The sequence below is a fragment of the Centropristis striata genome, chromosome 4, assembly GCF_030273125.1.
Source record: "Centropristis striata isolate RG_2023a ecotype Rhode Island chromosome 4, C.striata_1.0, whole genome shotgun sequence".
NCBI classification, from domain to species: Eukaryota; Metazoa; Chordata; class Actinopteri; order Perciformes; family Serranidae; genus Centropristis; species Centropristis striata.
The window spans coordinates 14,413,149-14,430,850 of NC_081520.1; the positions used below are offsets into that span (position 1 = coordinate 14,413,149).

At 39.2% G+C, this 17,702-nt stretch overlaps 1 protein-coding gene across 2 annotated transcripts; it reads left to right on the plus strand.

Moving 5' to 3' along the window:
* The first annotated feature begins 8,421 nt into the window (after positions 1-8,421).
* On the plus strand, positions 8,422-17,619 carry mtus2b (microtubule associated tumor suppressor candidate 2b). 2 transcript variants are annotated; one of them, XM_059331399.1, is made up of 9 exons: positions 8,422-8,563; positions 11,721-11,787; positions 12,228-12,442; positions 12,582-12,687; positions 13,197-13,270; positions 13,377-13,475; positions 13,567-13,686; positions 13,919-14,019; positions 15,009-17,619. In XM_059331399.1, exons 1-9 carry the CDS (start codon positions 8,507-8,509, stop codon positions 15,214-15,216), a joined length of 1,047 nt encoding a protein of 348 aa, XP_059187382.1. In that variant the 5' UTR covers positions 8,422-8,506; the 3' UTR covers positions 15,217-17,619. The 2 variants fall into 2 exon arrangements, with proteins under 2 accessions (XP_059187382.1, XP_059187383.1); XM_059331400.1 differs by having other exon boundaries at positions 8,423-8,563; positions 13,922-14,019.
* The last annotated feature ends 83 nt before the right edge of the window (positions 17,620-17,702 follow it).

A 17,702-nucleotide genomic window follows, 5' to 3' on the forward strand; every position in this document is an offset into this window, starting at 1 on the left:
CAGTTGAATTAGTCACCTGCAGAGTGAAGTACTTCTTGCTTCTTGCTGGTGTAACATTGATCAAAGGACACTCACAGCAGGGGATGGATTTGTACTGTACATGCAGGTTAGAAACAAGCATTTAGCAGTGTGAGTCAGCCTCCAGCCGTCTCCGTCAGCCAATCCGCTTCTTGGCTCAGCCTCATTTCAGTAAAATGCCTTTGGAAGAAAAGCATCTGCTGAGTCTCCAAGGTGAATCTGTTACAGTGAGGAGAGTCACTGTGGTCCCACTGGGGCTTTCACACAGGCCCTGGGCATGCTGATATCAACAGTGATTACATCTATTTATATTCAAGTATATTTTGCACAGCTTGTTGTTACATGTGGTTTTAGCCATCCTTTGACTTATTCATTCTCATATCAGAGTAATGATATTTTAATTCACAGGTAAAAACATTCAGTCTTTCTTTCCTCTTTAAGAGTGCTGAGGCACCTATAGGTGCAGCATGTGTCAGCAGTGTTATTGATTGAGCAGCTGAATATTTCATGATAAGTAATTGGAGCTATCCGGTATGACTTGCACCACAAAGTAAACCTACAGTAAATGCTGAATTATCTATATAGTGCTGGAATCCAAAGACAGTTAAGCGTTTATTCTGATAATAGCATAAAACAAGTCATTAATGTTTGACAATGTGTTACAACAAATGTTATGATCTTGTAGTTTATAGGGTGGGGATGTTTGTTCTTGGAGATGTTTTTGTTTTGGACTACACTACTTCTTGTTACAGTCTCAGTTTGTCTATGAATCAAAGCCTTTCATATCCACAGAAAGCCAGAGGCATAATAACAGCTGTTATGAATAATTAAGATGTTTGCAACATTCTTCCTTTTTGCTAGTCTTTGTGAATTTCTACAGTCTAGAAAATGCTTCGCTCTAAGGAAAGATGGTGGTCTGCCGATCCTAAAAATATATTCAAAAAAAGCAACATAGTAATTCTCAGTGACCTAAATAGGACAACATGGTCCTTTATACTGTAGGTCAGTGGGTGATTTAGAACACTGTCACTTGGACAAAATCTATGCTTCTAAAATTCTAAGTGATATAACATCAATATTTACACACTGATATCACTATGAACGAATACCGGAAAATTGTAATAGACTAAGACTTAGACTTTCTTTATTGTACTGGTGAGCAGTACCTGTTAATAAATAAATACTGTGGACTGTAGCAATATATATATATATATATATATATATATGTATGTATATATATATATGAATTATTGCACCCTAAAAGTTAGCAGCATAGTCTGAAATATTCAAAGAGTGATTCAAAGAATGTAGAGAACTACTTATATGCAAATTAGCTATCATATTTAATATATTTGAGATTTTTTTTAAGAAGAGGTTCACTGAGTAATTAAAGCTACAATATTTTCAAGCACTTTTACTGGATCATTTTGGAGCTTTGATCATGAAAAACAAGACACAATATGAAAAATGTAACATCAAGAGCATAATATACCAAGTGAAGTTGCATATTTCGGTGGTATCGTTAAAAGGATCAAAGTCTATGGAGTTTGTGCAGACCTGTATCGACCAATATGTCTCAGTTCACAGTAATGGACTAAGTACATTTCTACCCCTTTATTCTCACACAACAAAAAATGGAAGCACAAAGTGACTGAAAGCAGATGCCAGTGTTATAGATATTCATATGTCCCTACTCCTTCTTGTTCACTTTAAAGTTTTTACATAATAACTGATGTTTTTCCTGTTCTATGACATCCTTCCTGTTCTGCAGATCCCAGCAGTGGCAGCGATGACACGCCTCTGCACAACACCGCAGCGCCCCCCAACGAAGCTCAGAACCGTCCTCAGCCTCCCAACGCCCCCAGCCTCCAGCGCCGCAGTCTGCCGCCTCAGCGAAGTTCCCCGCTTGGTATGTAGCCCAAAACAAGCATCTGTTGCTCAGTTTTTATAAGCATGTGTACAGGGCCGTCTCTAGGCATAGGCGACATAGGTGGTTGCCTAGAGCGCCATCTGCTGGAGTTACTGACTTGAGAGGAGGCCAAATATCCCCACATCATCACTGTGTTTGTCTCTAGTTGCCAGTCACCCTCGAGGGAGAAAAAAAAAACAATACAAATTTTCAATGCACATATAAATATAAGGTTTTTTCATCTTTTTTTAAATGCTGTTTTGTGTGAAGACACAAAAGTTAAGCACATTTTTCGAGGGGTTTGCACTTTTATTGTCTCTCTTGGCTCTAACTTTGTTAGCGGTCTCCAGCTGTGATTCTTTGCGAATTTACTTGTAAGTTAATAATTATATAGACAGACAGTTGTATTATATAGCCTGGTTGGCACCATGGGCAAACAAAAACAGGAGTTCCACCCTCCGTGAAACAGCAAGCAGAGCTGTTCAACACCAGTGGATCTCGCCTAGGGCACCAGATGGGCTAGAGCCGGCCCTGCATGTGTATGTCGTGTTGGAGACGTCTTCAGATACAACAACCTTGTGCTGCTGTTTCCACAACCCCCAGATCAAGGTTACTGTGTCCTGTGATCACATGACCCTTGAGACTAGATATGTGAGCGTGTGCTAGCAGGTGTGTTGGGAGAGGAGGACAGCTTAGCGTTGGAATGTACATGTACATGATGAGTGATGATCTGTAGCCCTCAGTTCACATGTTGGTATTCATTCCTCACAGTGGAAAGTCACAGCCCTTTAATAACCGCAACGCTTCACCTTCAGCGTGTAATTCACAGAAATTACTGTTTTCGATGTGTTATTTTTCTATGCTAAGGTCACTGAAGTCATTGAGTTGCATAATAGAGCAGGAATACATTTACCCAGCAGGGTAGTGTACAGATGCTGTGTAAGTGCATCTGCATTCAGTGTGAGGCTTTGTAGAAATTTTATTGCACTCACTCCAAAATTAGACTCTAACACTGTTAGTCAGGCAGAAATGGTTTTAGTGGCTTATCTGCTTCAGGCAATTCATTAAGATATGAGACACTCAGGCTTGTATACTTACATACATACATACATACATACATACATACATACATACATACATACATGTATATATACATATATAGATATATATGTATATATACATACTTAAATACATTACTTGGTTGACATTTGACCTTTCTTAGTGGGGTGTAAAATATCAATTGTATTCAGAAATTTAAAAGGCAGAAGAGATTCTGGCCACAAGGCAAAAGTAAATAAGTTTGTCATTACAAAAGTTAATAAAGCTCCAATATTTCAACTAAAAGGTCTTCTTTGGGGTATTTTCACATTTCTGTTTGTGTCTGAGATCCAAATTATAGCCATCAATCAATGTTACCCTCAGTGGGATCAAATACAGCCAGAAAAATAATGAACCTTAAAACTGAGTCCTGCTGTAATGTATCATAACTGTTGCTTAGCATTGCATCACAGCAGTGATACAGTACAATATATGTGCTTCCCCTCTGCTGATGTGAGCGTCTTTGTAGTTAATTGGTGCATCTTTGTGGTGAATGTGCAGTATTAACACCATCTAGTGGTTACATTGTGTATTTCTGTGTGAGCCAGTAGCAGCCTCAACGTCCTGCAGCAGAACAAGTGGAGCAGCAGCTCCAGCTAGTGGTCACTGACTGCACCGCACTGTACCTCACTCAAAGCTCTCTCACTTGTGGTTTAAACCCCTGCCTTTTCTGGCTGTAGGCTTTTATACCAACAATTGATTTTTTTTCCTTCTCAGATTTTTTCGTTAGGATATTTTTAAAGGCCAAATTTTCCCAAGAAGGTTTCAAATAAAAGTAATTTTCTGTTGTATGTATTAACAGTTATCATCTTCATATCCTAGTTATTATCTCAAATCCCATTAAATTGCAATCCCTATGAAGGTTTAGAAACATGTGCTTTACACAATACATGCAGAGTTGAACAGTCAAGCTTTTACAATTTACAGCACGACACTAACCATGCGTGTAAATTATGGACACTGGTGGAGGTACTCTGATCCTTTTCCTAAGTAAAATGACAATACCACACAGTCCTTTCCTTTATCCTCAAGTCAAGTCAAGTATAGTTTATTTGTCCCAACTTGGGCAATGTAGTTGCAGTCTAGGTGTATAAAAGACATAAAAAACAATATATCCAACACATAAACATATAACAGATCACGGCCTCAATATATCTTTATATCTAAAAACAAAACAAAACAAAACAAAACAAAAAACAATAGTGCAAAAGAAGGCAATTCTAGGTGAAGTGTCAACCACAAAGGTCCCCAACATCAACATCAACAACATCACCATCATCGTCAATATCAAACTCACCGCGCACACCACTCCTTTGTTGTTTTCAAGGCTGCCTTGTGAATCCAAAAAGTATTTTCCACAACACCAACAATAAAGTTAAAATGTACCTAATTTTATGTTCATTATACAGAAAATACCCTGTTAGTATGGATTGTTATTGCTAGTGCATTAATGTTCAAGCAGCATTGTAATTCTGTAGCACGACAAGGTGAACCTAATCTGATCTAATTTGCATAAACGAGTCATAGTTTATAAAATAGAAATAAGATCATAATTTCTAAACGTAATTATAAAATCTCAGTATCCAATTAACTTTTGACCTTAACTGTGAAATAAATTAAAGTGGAAGTGGAAACATAAAGTAGCGTGAAAGTACATCCAAACCAACGCTCCACCATAGCATGGTTGTATATTAACATGTCATGGTATTTGTGGAAACAGTATTTATGAGAGAAAACAAAAAAGTGTATTTGTCATTATAAATTATATGGACATTTCTGTTTACTGCACAGCCTCGAGGAGAGAGATGCAGAAGGAAATAGAAGCTGCGGTGCCAAAGTCCTCGCCAAAAAGATTTGCAGTGGTTTCGCCCAAGCCACAGTCCCCTGGTGAGTCTTACATGTGTATGTGTGTGTGTGTCTGTGTGTGTGCAAACACATACTGTATGCACATATTATATATTTCTAAGTAGTATGTTTGGTTTGTTGTGAAGTGGTTCAAAGGCAGAAATAGTGCAGCACCATCAGCTTCTACTGTACCTTTAAAAATACAGTCACTCTCTCTCCCCACACTTCATTACAAGACCCATGGCAGCCTGCCGTTGTCATAGCAACAAGCTACAGGAGCTCTAACGCTGGGATGGCTCCTTCAGTAGCAATCCTGCTGGGTCAGATTACCACGACAAGTCAGCAGTTTTATCCCTTCCTCAGAGAGCAGACAGGCAGAATAACAGCTGCTTGGAGTTCCAGGACAGGTTATAAAAATCCTAATAGTGCACACATCATGCTTTCATTTTACCCCAGTATCAATGTCTAAATATGTGAGAGGAAACTGTGGCTGATTGGACTGAGCAGCGAGAAGACTTGAGTAACAGTGAGACCATTTGTGTACGTGGGAGGATATAAACCACTGTGGTTCCAGCCAATCAGCAATTCATTTGCTGAGAGACTAAACCAACTGCTAATATTACCTGCAGTGTAACTCAGCTATTTAGTATTGCTACTGGCTAATTACTATTGTTATTATCAATTAAGCTGTTGACTGTTGCAATGATCTGGTGCTGAGTAGTGGGAAGACCAGGGTTCTTGTAGTGAGTCTGCTTGATGAGAGACAGGTGTGGACTGAGAAAAGGGCGGGAAACTGGAAAGCCACACCCTCCACACACACACAACAGTGGGGAAACAGGTAAGAAGGAGGACCCACGAAGAAGGGAAAAACACACAGGTTGACAGACAACAACCTGTCTGGCTGACTGAAACCGTGACAAAATGATTTATTTATGGATCAAATAATTGTTGATTAAATCTCTGTTGATCTATCTTCAGTGGTGTCACTTTAGTCTTCCTGTTTGTATTGTGTAGGTTTGCTGTAGTGTCCATATCTGTTATGAGTAAATATATCACTTTATTTTGTTCATCCTCTGCCCTCTGTTTCTATAGTCCGTGGGCGGACAGCAGCAGTTCCTGGTGCAGTTCGGACAGACAGGGCCCAGGAGTTGGACCGGGCTCTGATCCAGCAGCTGCGGGAACGTTGTGAGCAGCAGGACCTGCAGCTTCAGAGCCTCCAGGCCCAGTTAAAGAAGGCTTCACTGTGCCTGGATGTTTTCAGCATCACTACCCAGCACTTCTGTCACAAGGTAAGTGACTACACTAGAGCTGCAGCTCAGCAGGGCTTACAAGGAAGTAAACTTGGTCTTGCCTCCATTTTGAGAACCCCATAAAAAGGGTTTAAAGTCCAAATTCTTTCAGCCTAAGTTGTATAACAGGGTTGCCAAGACTTTATAATTTAATTCATAATAGTATCTGATAATTCATATCAGAAATGAATTCCCAAAAGTGTCCCTTGACATTAATTTCATTCATGGATTTCATCTTTTCCAAATGCAGGGATGCATTTTCAAAACAGCCCTTGCTTGCAGCTCCATTATTGTGTAACAGTAACATAACTCGATAAAGTTAATGTGATATCCATCATGAGAGACAGGCTATTTCAAGCTTGTTCAAATCTCTCCCAGTTTTCATGCCACATTGAAATAAACAGAAAAAAATGTTTCACTAAAGTTGGGAATCAAATATGAAATATAATGCTTTTAAGAAGGTGCTTAATAACATACAATAAAATAAAATTTAATATGATATTTATATAATAAAAAAATAAAATAAAACAGCTTTATGATCTTAGAATTGTTTAATTTGTCATGCAAACAGCATCCTCAAAAGCTTGCATCCTGGTTAATCTTCCTGTTCATCAGTTTAGTAGCCATGTCCCTTGCTAATACACACAGGTCTGCTGTTAAAAACTACAAAGAGAAAGCTGTTGCACACTTCAGAATGCAACTACAGACACAATGCGTTCTCTAACAAAAATGACAGCTGCAGCATCTGGCTTTTGTTGTCAGCATTACTTTGTTCACAAAGGCAGTCTCTTGCCTCATTGTTGTGCCTTTTTGAATATGTTGGGAATAACTCTGAAGCAGCAGCATTTGTCAGTGAAAGGTGAGAAGAAAGGTGTGAAGAAAGTGTGGGGGGAATACTGAGGATTCCCAAAGGGTTTTCCAGTTGTTTAAACAAAAGGAAATGAATAGTTTTTGATGCATTCAGGTGTATCAGTGGACATGCATTTACATTGTTTGGTCTGTCTGCTGGATGGTTGACTGAATGGGATCTGAACACATGTATTATTTATCTTAAATAGCTGAGTTGATGCCTCATATTTTCCTGCTGTGTAAGAAAATCATCGACAGTGATGTCATATTCACCGTCATACAGCTGTTGATGGTACAGCCAGTCTGCATGCACACTGTGACTAAGTGTGCTCTGCTTCACTAACCTGGATTAAACGCTTGTTTCTTGCCCTTTCCTGGCCCTCCGCTTGCATTTCATCCATTTCCCAGCCCCACCCACGGGTTCTGCTCTACAGTGGGAGATGATAAATGAGATTAGAGGTGCCTGCCTGCGTCGTGCTGTGCTTTTAGTGAGACTGATTGTTTTACGGGAAGAGTAATCGGTCTGACTGGTGGAAGATTTTTGAAATAATGTGTATCTGAGATACATCTGCAAAGGGGGATGGGACTCCCCTTTAAAAATGAGCCTTGAATTGTGTTTTATAATCACTAATTATGATAAACAGGCAATGTTCTTTAGATTTATATTACAGGTGAACTTGATGGCCAGCCTTAATTGCTTGTTTCTGTCCAAGATTGTTTTTGTGATACCTCCTCTCTCCCCTGTTATTCATTGCTCTGTTCATTCCTGCTTATACACGTCTCTATTCTGGATTTTATGCTGCTCAAGCAGTGACAACATATGCTGATTAGGTTTTAGAAGGTTAAATGTGTGGGTAAGAAGGAAATAAAAGATAAATAGTATTTTTACATGCACCTCATCTGATTTAAAGTGTTTTATACTTTATATTAATTGAGCTTATTGGGGCAGTTAGATTTGTTGAGAGATACACACATCCAAAGCTACATTTTGTAAGTCGTTGCTTCCGTCAGAGTTATCTAGAATATTTTTTTTCTATTAAACATGTGTGTTCTTTATTTATTGAAATGTCTGCATGTAGCTATTCTCTCTGAGCTGAGTAACAGAGCAAATAATTGGCCACTTATTGATCATCTCCCTCCCCCATCTTCTCCGGCTCCACTCTTTTTGTTTTTTTCACTCTCAAAGATGCAAAAGACCGCTCATATGTGTGTATTGCTCGCTGCCATGCCTGTGAATGTGATCCAGGGCGTGTGGGTGGGGGTTTAAGGGGAGGGCAGCAGGCAGAGCTGGGCTGGGCTGGGCTGGCAGTCTTTGTTCCAGCAGGGATAAACGCCGGTCGCAAACCAGGAAACGAGGTGAGCCTTCGGTCTCCCCATCTCTCCTCCCCTCTCTTTCCCTCCTCCTCCGTCTGTCTTGCTGCTGTATCTTTCTGCCACTCTCATCCGTCACTGCTGCCTCCCGAGTCGGCCCAGGGATGCTGCTGTCTGTTAGCCTAGTATGGGCCATTCGTGCTCTAGGCTCCATTTCCTCCCTCGGTGCTTTCTGGACCAAACGGTAAAGACAGTATCTTCTGCAGGCAGCAGGCTAGTTTCAGCACCGAGGATTCCTTTCTGTGTTCCGTTGTGCGCATGTGTGTTTAATGGAGAGAGGGTGGGGGTTGAGTGTGTCTGTCTATATGAGCATTACATTCACTTGTTTCCTAGAGACAGAGCTGGTGAAGACAGTGTAAAGCTGTGCATGATTATGCTGAGTCAAAAGAGGCTTCTGTGTCGCACTGTACCTCTTTCTTTTCTCTGACTTAGAGGGACATTACATAACATGCTATTGCTGCTCTGCTATATTCTTACACTTGTCTTTCTATTTCACTGTGTACATTTTGTTCTCACTGTATATGCTGGTGTAATTTTGGATGAGTGCATGCCATTGACTGCATAGGAGAACTTTATACATTGGATGATTTCCTCTCTTGTTTACCTGATGTTGCTGAATTTCTTATCTACAAGAAATCACATGTTCTGTTTTCCTGGTGAAATGCTTGCTGCAGTCGAAGCTTCCTGTGTATTTGTTGGAGTCTGAGATGCTTCAGGACAAAAAGGTCAAAACAAAAAAGCAGCTGCACATTGGAAGGTTTTTATGGTCCCACTCAAACTGGAGTGATTACATGGGTGCAGACTTTGGAGAGGTTAATTAACTCATTACAGTATCTCGTTGAGATGAGTAGCCTTACTATAAATAGTCATGTGTATTGTTTTCCAGCAGGTAAAAAATAAAGGACAGTGCTGAAATGTTAGGTTGATTGACAGAAAGAGCTAAACATTGTTTTTGGAAAATACACTAATTGTTGGGCAAAAAAAAAGGAAGGTTAGTTCCAGCTCCTCGAATGTTAGGATTTGATTATTTTCTCTCTTTAGATAATTCCAAGCAGTGCATCCTCTGGTTGTGAACTGTTAGTCACGCAAATCAATTGTGATTAGCATCTTTCATTATTTTCTGATGTGACAGACCTAACAATGGAACAAAGAATCACAAAAAGGATCAGTCAATAATGGAAACAATCATTAGTTGCAGCCTTAAATGGATTAAAGTTGCCTTGGTGAGGGCTGAACATCTGATGGAGTAATTACAATGCATGTCACATAACTCCCCGGAGATCTACTGAGGGAGGCGTTTGGGCAGGACAGAGGGAATGATGTGTAGGTGCAGAGGTGGAGCTGAAGAGAAAGTCATGAAAAAAAAAGCTGCTGACCATCTTTCATCCCTCGTGAGGTCACAGCAGTCTCTCCCTCATGACTGTATGCTCCAATTAAAACCTCTTAAAGGGTGACATCATTACTGCAGAGACATGCAGCATACTGTCTCATACATATTTCACCTGCTGCTCTGTCTTCCTCTCTCTCTGTGTGTCTCTTAAGCACTGCTTTGTGATCTCTGATTTGTCTCCAAGCAACTGTGTCTTCCTGCATGTTGATAGCTGTGATCAATACTCATTTAACTGTCTGGTGTGTGTTACGCTGTGAGGAAGAGGAGCTCTGAGGGTGTCACATATTATGAGTCCTCTTTGCAAATGCTGGATATGACAACTTTTCATTCTAAAATGTTTCACATTATAGTTGCAGGCTTACAGGCTGATATGAAATATTTACTGTCGTTAAACTTAAGATACAAACTATATTGTTACCATCCCTCATGTGTATCTGGATCCATTGTGATCTGCAGCACACAGATATTATCTAATGTGCAATAGACTTGCATATTGTTCTTCCATGGAGTTTTAATGCAATGTTTATCAATGAATCATGGACCCAGCTAATCTCATATTAGTGCATCCTCATAAAATAAGATGTTGTATTAATATTTGTTGTTTCGTTTGGTCAAAATGGTTTACGGTTATTGTTAATTACACCATTCGGTTGTTTAAAACATGCTCCAACTGAGCTGTTAGAAGGAATACAATCTTACAGTATACATTACATTTCAGTTCTACCATGCTTTCATGTTACACTGGTTACAGAAAACAAGCCAAGCAAAGTTCTCCTAATCCGCATAGCAGGCAATCACAAAGACACATCAATGCAACAATTATTAGCCAATCACAGTACAATCAGGCAGGACTTGGTATAAAACTCTTGGCGGAAGAAAAAATAAAATTGGTGAACATGACAGCTGGCATCATCAAAATAGGCCATGCTATTCTTGAATTTTAAAAAAAGAGTCCTGCTAAAGATAAGACTGTTCAACCAAATGTTCCTTATTAAATAGACACCAAGCTTAAATATCTGACACATCCCAACAGTCCACATTACATAATCAAAACCAGGTGTGATAATTCATAATTTTTTTTAAGAAACTGTAAAAAAAAAAAAAAACATGTAGTAGGGACAACCTGATGGTCTGTAATCCTCTAATGCAGATGAACCTGCTAATATTTTGTGTTCATAATACCTCCAACACTCGCTCCGCCTCATGTTTCTCTGGTTTCTTAAAAGTGGAGAAAATGTCTCAGCATCCTACTGTATCACTGAAAACAGTTGGTCTCAGACTTTTTAAATCCAGGACTCCCCAGAATAATCAGCTTGGTGACAATGGTGATGAGAAAGCATAAACTGGGGTAAACAATATAAAAACTATACGTCTCCCTTTGCCGATTTTGTGTGAGAGTCAAACAGCACACTCTCTGTCCAGGATCAGGACCAGGACCCCCTTATTTACAAATTTAGGATGGAATAAAACATGTTAATGCTACAAATGTCAAACAGTTATGAAAAAAACATTCTCTAGTCCAAAATATGTTTTTTTTTATCTCCTCAACTATCTGATGATTCCTAGAAATGTTTTGTGACCAGGTAGACCCAGGTAGAGAACAACTGACCTAAAGGCTCCCAGGTTTGAAATCAGAAATTTGTTTCCCACATGATATAAAAAGGGATGGACAAAATACAATAAACACCTTCCAGTGTCTTTAATGCAATAAGTACAGTTCCATAAAACCTCCAAAATAACTAATAAACTGTATAATCACCTTTAGAGTCAGTTTGAACAACAAGTAAACATTTTGAGGGAAGGATTCTTTGAAGGCAGTTTGTTTTTTAATGTGCATACAATGTGCAATAATATTACTTTCAAGCTTTCAGGCTTATAGTGGTACTGTAGGTGTTTCACATCCATTTCTACAGTTCAGAAGTATTCACTGTTGTATGTGTTTGCATTTCAGAGTGAGAGTGCCATTGTGAAGGAGAGGGAATTGTCCCTGGAGCTCGCCAGAATCAGGGATGAAGTGGGTAAGTGGGATATAGCGTGACAGATATGGCACCACAGGGAGGAGCAAAAGCAGTGAGTCACTGACTGCTTACTGCATACCATGTATTAAACAGTATACTGCCACACAGACAGGAGGGATCCACTCTACTGATGGAAGTCTGGATTTAGCCAGATTGACACTCTGAAATGCTGCACTGCTCTTATTGGTTAACATCAAACTCTAGAACTAACTCTGACTGCTGGAGGATCTTTTATTTATTTGTTGTTTTTTTTCATATAAATGGGCTAAGTTAACACAAAATAAACAGATGAAATTGCACCATTTACACTTATTTATGAATATGTCACTCGTATGTCAAGTTAAATTATCCTCTTGAAACAAAGTTTATTCTTTTATATTTCGTACACAACCTGAATTTGGATCTAGTGAAACAAACCAAAGCTGGGTTTGGTTTTTCAGCTTTCAGTGTTGCACACTGGGAGCAACTGCAGCAGGAGAAGGAGGAACTGGAGCGTCGTTTTGAGGCCGAGCTGCAGGGATTGCGGGCTCAGCAGCAGAGGGAGCTGGGAGTGCTGGAGGAGCGGCTGAAGGCGCAGCACGAGGCCGAGGCCCAGAGCCTGCAGGTCCAACAACGAGCTGAACTAGAGGAGCTACGGGCCAAACAGCAGGAGCAGGTGTGTGTGTGTTTTATTGAAGATATAAGGATGTACAGCATACTGGTCCGTTTTGTCAACATCTGGAATGAAAAGTGAAGATTGTGAGTTCACCTTGATTTTCAAACAAAAAAGATGATTTCTCATGTACCTACTCCAGATTGAGGAGATGAGTGAGAACCATGAGACTTCCTTGATGGAGATGGAGACGGCTCACAACGACACACTGGCCACTCTACAGGAGGAGCACGCCAGGACTGTGAAGAGTAAGCACCACTTTTCCACCTGTTGCTCTCCTGTTCTGACTCACACTGCAAAAAGGTGTGTCTAAAAACAAGATAAAAACACTAAATCTGAGGGAAATGATCTTGCTGCATGGACAGATAATTTCACTTGACAAGATTTCTTAAATTAAGAAATAGAAATAAGCATGTTGGACGCTTAAAATGAGATATTAACACTTAAAACAACATAAATGATCTAACACTTCTAAATCTAAATCTTTATCTTGGTAAGAAACAAATAATTTGCAGGTCACTCTGCTCGGGCCAGTTCATCGCTGCTTGCAGCTTTAATTTATCTTGTTTTAAGATTTAATTTCTTATTTTAAGCATACAACATGCTTATTTCTAGATTTAATAATCTAGAAAGTGAAATTATCTGTCCATGCAGCACGATAATTTCCCTCAGATTTAGTGTTTTTATCTTGTTTTAGACACACCTTTTTGCAGTGCACTGTGCTGATGAGATATTTATATGGTATTTCTTGTGTCAGATCTGAAGATGGCCCATGAACAGCAGACCAAGTCTCTGGAAGAAGACTTTGAAAAGATCAGACTGTCACTGCAGGTAAACTGTTCTCCTTGAAATTGTATGTTTTTTTGTATTTCTGCAGATAAACCAAATTATGCATTTCGTTGTCAGTGACAGTCATTATTATCTGTCTGGTGACCAGGATCAGGTGGACACGCTGACCTTTCAGAATCGTAGCCTCAGAGATCGAGCCAAGCGCTTTGAAGAAGCTCTGCGCAAGAGCACCGACGAGCAGATTGTGGTAACTGCTGCATGTTGATGTTGTTTGTTGGACTGTTTACTGACCACCGGTACTGGTTTTACTGGTTTTCACTGATATCTTCTGTTGCCAGGATGCTTTGGCACCATATAAACACATTGATGAGGACCTGAAGAGTCTGAAAGAAGTCCTGGAGATGAAGAATCAACAAATTCATCAACAGGAACTGAAGATCGTAGAACTGGAGAAAATAGTAGGCTTCAAATTTCTGCTTGCATTTAATTTGCTTTCAAAATTCCAACAACACTTAACATCAAGTGTAAGCTAATGATCATCAGGTGACATAAAGGGACCTGTGCGCCCCGGTATTTTACAGGAGAAATGTCTGCTATGTAAACCCATATCAATTATCATATTGCCTGTTTAATGTCATGCATCATTTGAAGAATTTTAATGTTGTGCACTGTTTCTGTTGTGTTTTTGAGCAGGCTGAAAAGAATGTGTACCTGGAGGAGAGAGTACAAGTGTTACAGCAGCAGAATGAGGACCTGAAGGAAAGAATAGACAAGAACCTTGCTGTGTCCAGGTCAGATAACTTTAAATGCATGCCAGTGCACGTTTGAAGGGGACATTTAATGCTCATTTTCAGATTCATACTTGTATTTTGAGTTCCATGCTTTAATGTTCATAAAATACAACACTTCTCTCAGTGTCTGAGTATACCTGTACTCCCCTCCCAAAAAATGCCCAATCTTCTCTGATTGGTCAGTTTTTCTGGATCTTCCACATCTACATTCTCTGCACTGACTGTCACAAAATAAAGCAGCATTTTTTACCTATAGAAAGTAAATAGTTGTGACATGAGAACCTTTTTGAGGTCCTGACATCTTGTTTAAAGGCACAGCTTGTGATTACGGATTGAGTGTTTCGATATTAACATACTTCTTTACAGTATTTTTATATAAAACCTAGACCTGCTATATAATCATATTAAAAAATCTAACTTTTAAAAAAAAATACGGGACCTTTAAAACCTAGTTCAAACCAGTGGAAGTGAATTTAAGAGGGTTTAAAAAGATTAAAAAGTTTGAATCCTGCTGCCAAAATTCCTCATCTTACAATAGTGTGTTTATCAAATTGTTACAATGCAACCTTGTGATTTTCTCAACATACAATATAAACGTATTGTATGTATAATAAATAGGGGTGATCGATCGATCGGCACCGATTTCCTCAATTTTGCGGGATCGGCAATTTTATCGGGATTTTATTAACTACCTCAGACATTGTGATTTCCTTTATTTGTTAAAGAAAAACACTGCTGTGTTATTGTTTTTCAATAAAATAAGATTAAACCTTGAAGGTGTATGCTGTGAGTTATAAAAAAAAAACGGTATCGGCCAAAATTGGAATCAGCAGGTCAGGCTTTTTAAAACTCGATGATCGGTGATCGGTCAGAAAATTGCAATCGGTGCACCCCTAATAATAAAGTATATTTTATTGAAGCAGGGTCACTGTATCACTTCTTCCTTTGACACATGGTATTCATGTTTCCCTGTCCCTCTTCTTTCCCAGGCAACTCTCTGAGGATAACGCCAACCTGCAGGTGAACGTGGAGAAGGAGAGCAACGAGAAGAAGCGGCTGAGTCGCACTAATGAAGAACTGCTGTGGCGTCTTCAGACAGGAGAACTGAGCCCTCGCATGTCCCCCAGCTCCTCCCCCATCCATCGCTCCATCTCTGGACCAGGCTCTCCAGCCCGCCCACACTCCTACCATCAATGACACTCCCCCTCGGAAGCTCTTGTATCAAACGCTTTCTTTTATCTGGCATCGGAAGCCCTGATTTTTTAAAAACTCTTTGAATGTTCGTAGGATTTTACACTATGTAGATGGATAGACACAATTCTTGGCAGATGCAGCTCACCAATGTGGCGCATTTCCAAAAAAATCCAGGAATTTTAATCTCTGACCTACAGATTTGTGTTAAAAATCTTGCCTCTTATTATTCAAAAAGGGAATCCCCTCCCCATCTCTTTCTCTTACCCCACCACACCAAACAGACGTGCTGCGATACTGCAGTGGATGAAAGAGCTGGCCATTGTAGACTACAGAGAGCAGGATCAGAGTCGCGGTGCCTCATTTCCATGTTCTCGCCTCCCATCTGCATCACCACCTTCTCATCCAGGGCTCAGGATGATGGATGTACGAGACATAGCAAGCATCAAAAGTGCTACAATGAACACAAGAAGCGCCTTCGCCATCCATTCTCTCCCACCAGCAACGTCTATCAAGGCACAGGCAATAGTCTAGTAAAATCACATAGCTACCTACAGTAAGTGACTCTTAAAGTGGACTTTTCGCTGGGGTATGTTAACCTTTTCATCCTCAAGTATTTCATATGTCAGGAGTGTATGAATGACTACACATCTAACCTCAATCATCCAACCTATGTTCTCCTTAAACTACTAGATATCAGTGTTGACCTGAAATGTATGATTACAACAACATAACTCATAAATCCATTGAACTGCCAACAAAGTATAACTATAGCATTGACTATAAGTTTGTAAAAACTGTACATGTATTGCTCTCTTTAAAGCATGTTCTGTCTTCCAGTAAGGAATTTTAATTTTGGATTACCTACAGTGTGACAATATGGAGCAGAAGGGTGAAGGGGCAACACAAGTAACCTCTTATTCCTAATAAAACAGACCAGGATCGATTCAAATGAAACGAAAATATAAATCAGTGTGTTATAGGTCGCAGACTAATCTCATTGTTCTAGTGAGATTGTGCATCTAACCTTCAGTCAGGTTAAGAAAGTATTTCCTAAAAAAGGTGCAGGATCTGCAGAAACCACCAAAGAGGAAAGCATTAAACACAGAACTTCATCCTGTACTGTAGCTGTCATATGTCTGGAGATAAGCGCTTAAGACATTGCAGTGGAAATGTATTGACCTGAACACATGTAAATCCAACATCTGTTCAATATGTTGCAGTCAGACAGTTCTTTTTCTTTCTCTTTCTTTAAGTGAACCTTACCAGTGCTCTTGCAGATGACTCGAGTTGTTGCCGTCTCTGTTGCTGATTGTTTCCATTTGTTTGGAAATTCACCACAGAAAACCTTGCAAGCAAATAGAATGGAAAATCTATCATGGCATCAAAGCATTCACTCTCTATGTGCACATCCAATTGACTTTCGGCTAAATTCCTGTACAGAGGAGAAATTAAAGAATTCAAATGTATCAAAATAAGTTAGAAGATCCTGAAAATCTGCAAGCTGTTACCTCATTTCTCATTGTAGAGAATAATCTCAGGTCTCAAGGAGAACTATGAGTCATCAAAGGAAAACAACTGCCATATCTTTTTAATGTTTTATTTATTTAAGTTTTTTCCTCATGTTTACATAACCACTCAGCTTAATTGTCTGTTCTGAAAGACATCATTTGTATAAAATGATTTGGATGTACAGAATATGTATAAATATTTTAAAGAGCATAGTGCAGTCAGCAAATATATGAAAATAAATTGAAGAAATGTTGCTTTATAATGATAATAGCATATAATAATCAGCTCCCCCAGACACATAAAATGTGGAAAACTGCTCAAACAAGGATTTGGTTGTAGGTGAGCTGCTTTTACTATTACAACAGTAGGTTTATAATGTAACTTTACTGTAGAAAGGATGGAAACTGTATTTCTCTCCATCAGGTACTCTGATTGCACTGATTGTCTCTGTGTCCTGTGGACATGACCTTGTACTCATTTACTGAATGTTTGTTTGACACTAGGATAAGACATTTTGTTTACAGTTTAAATCCAATGTCAGAGAGGCTTGGGGTTTCCCATGGATGTCGGTACTTCTGTTGATTGTTTACAGGACTTCTGCTGTAAAGATTGTATTCAGTATTTAAGAAATTCATGCCCTGGATAAGTTTATTTGAAAGCATGTCTTTAAAAGATTATTGTGCATTGTTCTTTGTTTTACTTTTCTTGTGCATTTCATTGATTTTTTCCTTTATCTGTCCTCCTCCAGATCCGCAACTGTAGCTTAGCTAGTTAAATTATTGTGGTCAGTGATGAGACACTTATGTCTATACAATATATGTTGCACTTTGTATTTAAGTAATAAATCACAATGAGAAAATAAGTGTACAAAAGTGACTTCTGGTACATCTTTAAATACATGTCTTATAAAGGGAAACTTTCTATAAGAAGTGATAATGCAGCGCAGAGTTAAGCATGTTGAACACTCAAAATAAGAAATT

Excerpts from the sequence above, each read along its gene's own strand:
- mtus2b (XM_059331399.1), top strand. The coding sequence starts at position 8,507 with ATGGGCCATTCGTGCTCTAGGCTCCATTTCCTCCCTCGGTGCTTTCTG. Across the intron at positions 12,688-13,196 it reads GCACGCCAGGACTGTGAAGA|ATCTGAAGATGGCCCATGAA; the intron begins GTAAGCACCACT and ends TTCTTGTGTCAG. Across the intron at positions 13,271-13,376 it reads AGATCAGACTGTCACTGCAG|GATCAGGTGGACACGCTGAC; the intron begins GTAAACTGTTCT and ends TCTGGTGACCAG.